At 38.7% G+C, this 2825-nt stretch overlaps 1 protein-coding gene across 1 annotated transcript; it reads right to left on the bottom strand.

Annotated features, from left to right (window-relative positions):
- Positions 1–693: 693 nt before the first annotated feature.
- On the bottom strand, positions 694–1641 carry LOC103581349 (olfactory receptor 5D18-like). Its single transcript, XM_008563209.1, has one exon. The coding sequence runs from the start codon at positions 1639–1641 to the stop codon at positions 694–696; it is 948 nt and encodes a 315-aa protein (XP_008561431.1).
- Between the last annotated feature and the right edge of the window lie 1184 nt (positions 1642–2825).

Below are 2825 nucleotides of genomic sequence, written 5' to 3'. Positions count from 1 at the left end.
AAAAGACAAATCACAGTGGGGCAGAAAATTCAACACATATATGGCATAATGGAACATATACTCTAAGATTCAACTTAGATAAATTTTAAATAGAGGCAAAATTAAGATTTATACTCTCAGAATCTATACTTATGGGTTGTGCTGAGAGAATAATTATTCTGAATAACACAATCTCCACAATGAATTTGTGTGGTGCAGGCACAGTGAATAGAAAAGGGCTTATGCACAATTTGTAAAGTGCTGATAATGTTCTGTCATTCCTTTTTTGGAAGAAGTGACATAGTGGGTTATTATTCAGAAGTACTTATCTAAATAGTTGTCATAATTCACAATGTGAGAGGGAAAGCAAGTGGAACAGGAGGGTAGCGTTTAACGGTGACATATTTACTGTTTCTGAAGATTAGATATAGACATCCTCATAGGATCGTTATTTAGACTACTACATCCTGGGAAGAATGCAAAGAGAATATTTATCTCCTTTTCTTTTTAAAATTTTTTTTCATGACAGCTGATTGTTAATGCATAATGAGATTTAATAGTTATGGATATATAAATTATCTAACTAATACCCTGAATCAATTTTATCTCCTTATTTGAAGAATTAATTAATAACCACCAAGGCAATGCATAAAGCACATTTTTAAAAATGACTAAAACTTGTGTGTTTGTGTGTGTGAGCATGCGCGTGCGTGGTTACATCGAGTGAGAAAGCAATTCGTTATGAACTAACTTCCTGATGGTCTCCTTCACATCCTTATTTCTAAGGCTGTAGATAAGAGGATTTAGCATAGGGATCACAATGGAGTAAAACGCAGTAGCTACTTTAATGAAGAGCCATGAGCTCTTAGATTTGGGCACACTGTAGAGAACAAAGAGAGTCCCATGGAAAATGGTGATGGCAGTCAGGTGGGAGGCACAGGTGGAGAAGGCTTTCCGATGTCCCCCTGTAGAAGGCATCTTGATGATAGTGATAACTATGAAGACATAGGAGGTTAAAATGACCAGGAGACTACAAGCCTCACTGAATATTGAAATGACAATTACTGCCATCTGGCTGAAATAGGTGTCCGAGCAGGATACAGAGAGAATGGCAGAATATTCACAGCAAAAGTGATTTATGGTAGATCCACAGTAGGATAGTTTCAAAAGAGAATATGTGAGTGTCAAGGAACCGAGTCCACCCCATATGTAAGTTCCAGCTACCAGGACAGCACAGAGCTTAGGAGACATAGCAACTGTGTAGAGCAGGGGGTTACAAACAGCCACAAACCGGTCATAGGCCATCACTGCTAACATGAACATTTCCACAATCACAAATGTGCAGGCAAAGAAAACTTGTGTCATGCATCCTTTGAAGGAGATAGTTTTGTCTTTCACAACTAAGATTTCTAGTAGTTTGGGTGTGACTACACTGGAATAGCAAAAATCCAAAAAGGATAAATGGCCGAGGAAAAAGTACATGGGTGTCTGAAGTTTAGGATTGACCCTTATGACCCCAATCATACCCAGGTTCCCCACCACAGTGATGGTGTAGATGGCCAAGAACACCAGGAAGAGGGGTGCCTGGAGGTGTGGGAACTCTGAGAAGCACAAGAGGACAAAAGTGGCTCCAGCACTCTCATTTCCCTCAGTCATCATCATCGTTCCTGTTGGAGGAAATCAGAGAGTTCATCCTGAGCAGCCAGACATAACAGAGACAGTAGGAATGAGGGGATGCAGATGACTCCCAATGAAAAACCACTACCGAATGATGTGCAAAATATGCACCAATGCTTTATTTTTTGGCCTTTATCCTGTGCCTCATTTGAATCTCTGTTTAGCCACTTACTGACTATTGGAACATGGAATGTCCCCTTTACTCACCAGTGACTTATCTATTCATTTATAACACAAGAAATGTGGTTATCTCATGAAGTTCTTTTACTAATTATATGCATATATGTGCATACTAAATGCTTACAACATTTCTGCTACTTATAAATAATTATGAATTGATACATGAATTGCATTTACAATCTATTATTTCTAAAGGAAGAATAAAACAAATAAAGTAATCAGAGGGAAACATATCTTAGTTCATGGCAATAGGACAGATCACAACTGTTATGACTCAACAGAGCCTGCCACTGGCGACGTAAACAGTGTGTTTCTCTGAGGGTATTTCTCATTTCAAGACATGAAGGGGACTGTGGTGGTAGTAAGTGCTCTCACTGAAAGTGGTGCTGAGCTGTCACTCCCAACTCTGTATGACTATTTTCAAGTGTTAGCTTTTCTGTAGATATCCCACAGGAAGCAGATAGTGGGGCAAATCGAGAACAGGAAGTGGAAACCATTATGAGAGGCATCATAAAAAGAGCTTTCTCTTCTAACTCCCTTCTAAGTTTTCCTTCTATCTTTGATTCACATTTCCACCAATATCTGAATCCATCAACACGAAATCTTTATTTTCTCTGTTTTTTTTTTTTAATTCCCTCAGGCCTTCTTTTTTCCCTCTGATTCTCTTTTAATTTCACCTTCACACTGTCAGAAAGGCAGTTAAGAGCAAAATGAAAGAAAATTTCAAAATGTGCTGCTGTATTTATTCCCACCCCAAACACCCATCACTCAGCAGATAACCCTGGATCTTCAGCCTGCCTTCTCCCACGCTGCAAGACTGATGTTGTTTAGATTCTATTTTAGAATGATCCTCAAATCCTTACACATTTTTCAAATGACCTGCTTCCAAAACACAAGAAATCTAAGCATTTCTCTCTGGATTTCCATAATAAATAATATGACTGCGTATCCAGACTCTTCACTGCTCCTTCTTTTATTTCACTCACACC

The sequence above is a fragment of the Galeopterus variegatus genome, unplaced genomic scaffold (genome assembly GCF_000696425.1).
Source record: "Galeopterus variegatus unplaced genomic scaffold, G_variegatus-3.0.2 Scaffold12846, whole genome shotgun sequence".
Lineage (NCBI taxonomy): Eukaryota > Metazoa > Chordata > Mammalia > Dermoptera > Cynocephalidae > Galeopterus > Galeopterus variegatus.
Note: the sequence above shows the minus strand (reverse complement) of the source record. Positions and strands in the feature narration are given on the sequence as shown.

Coding starts and splice junctions, on each gene's coding strand:
- LOC103581349 (XM_008563209.1), bottom strand. CDS start 1,641: ATGATGATGACTGAGGGAAATGAGAGTGCTGGAGCCACTTTTGTCCTC.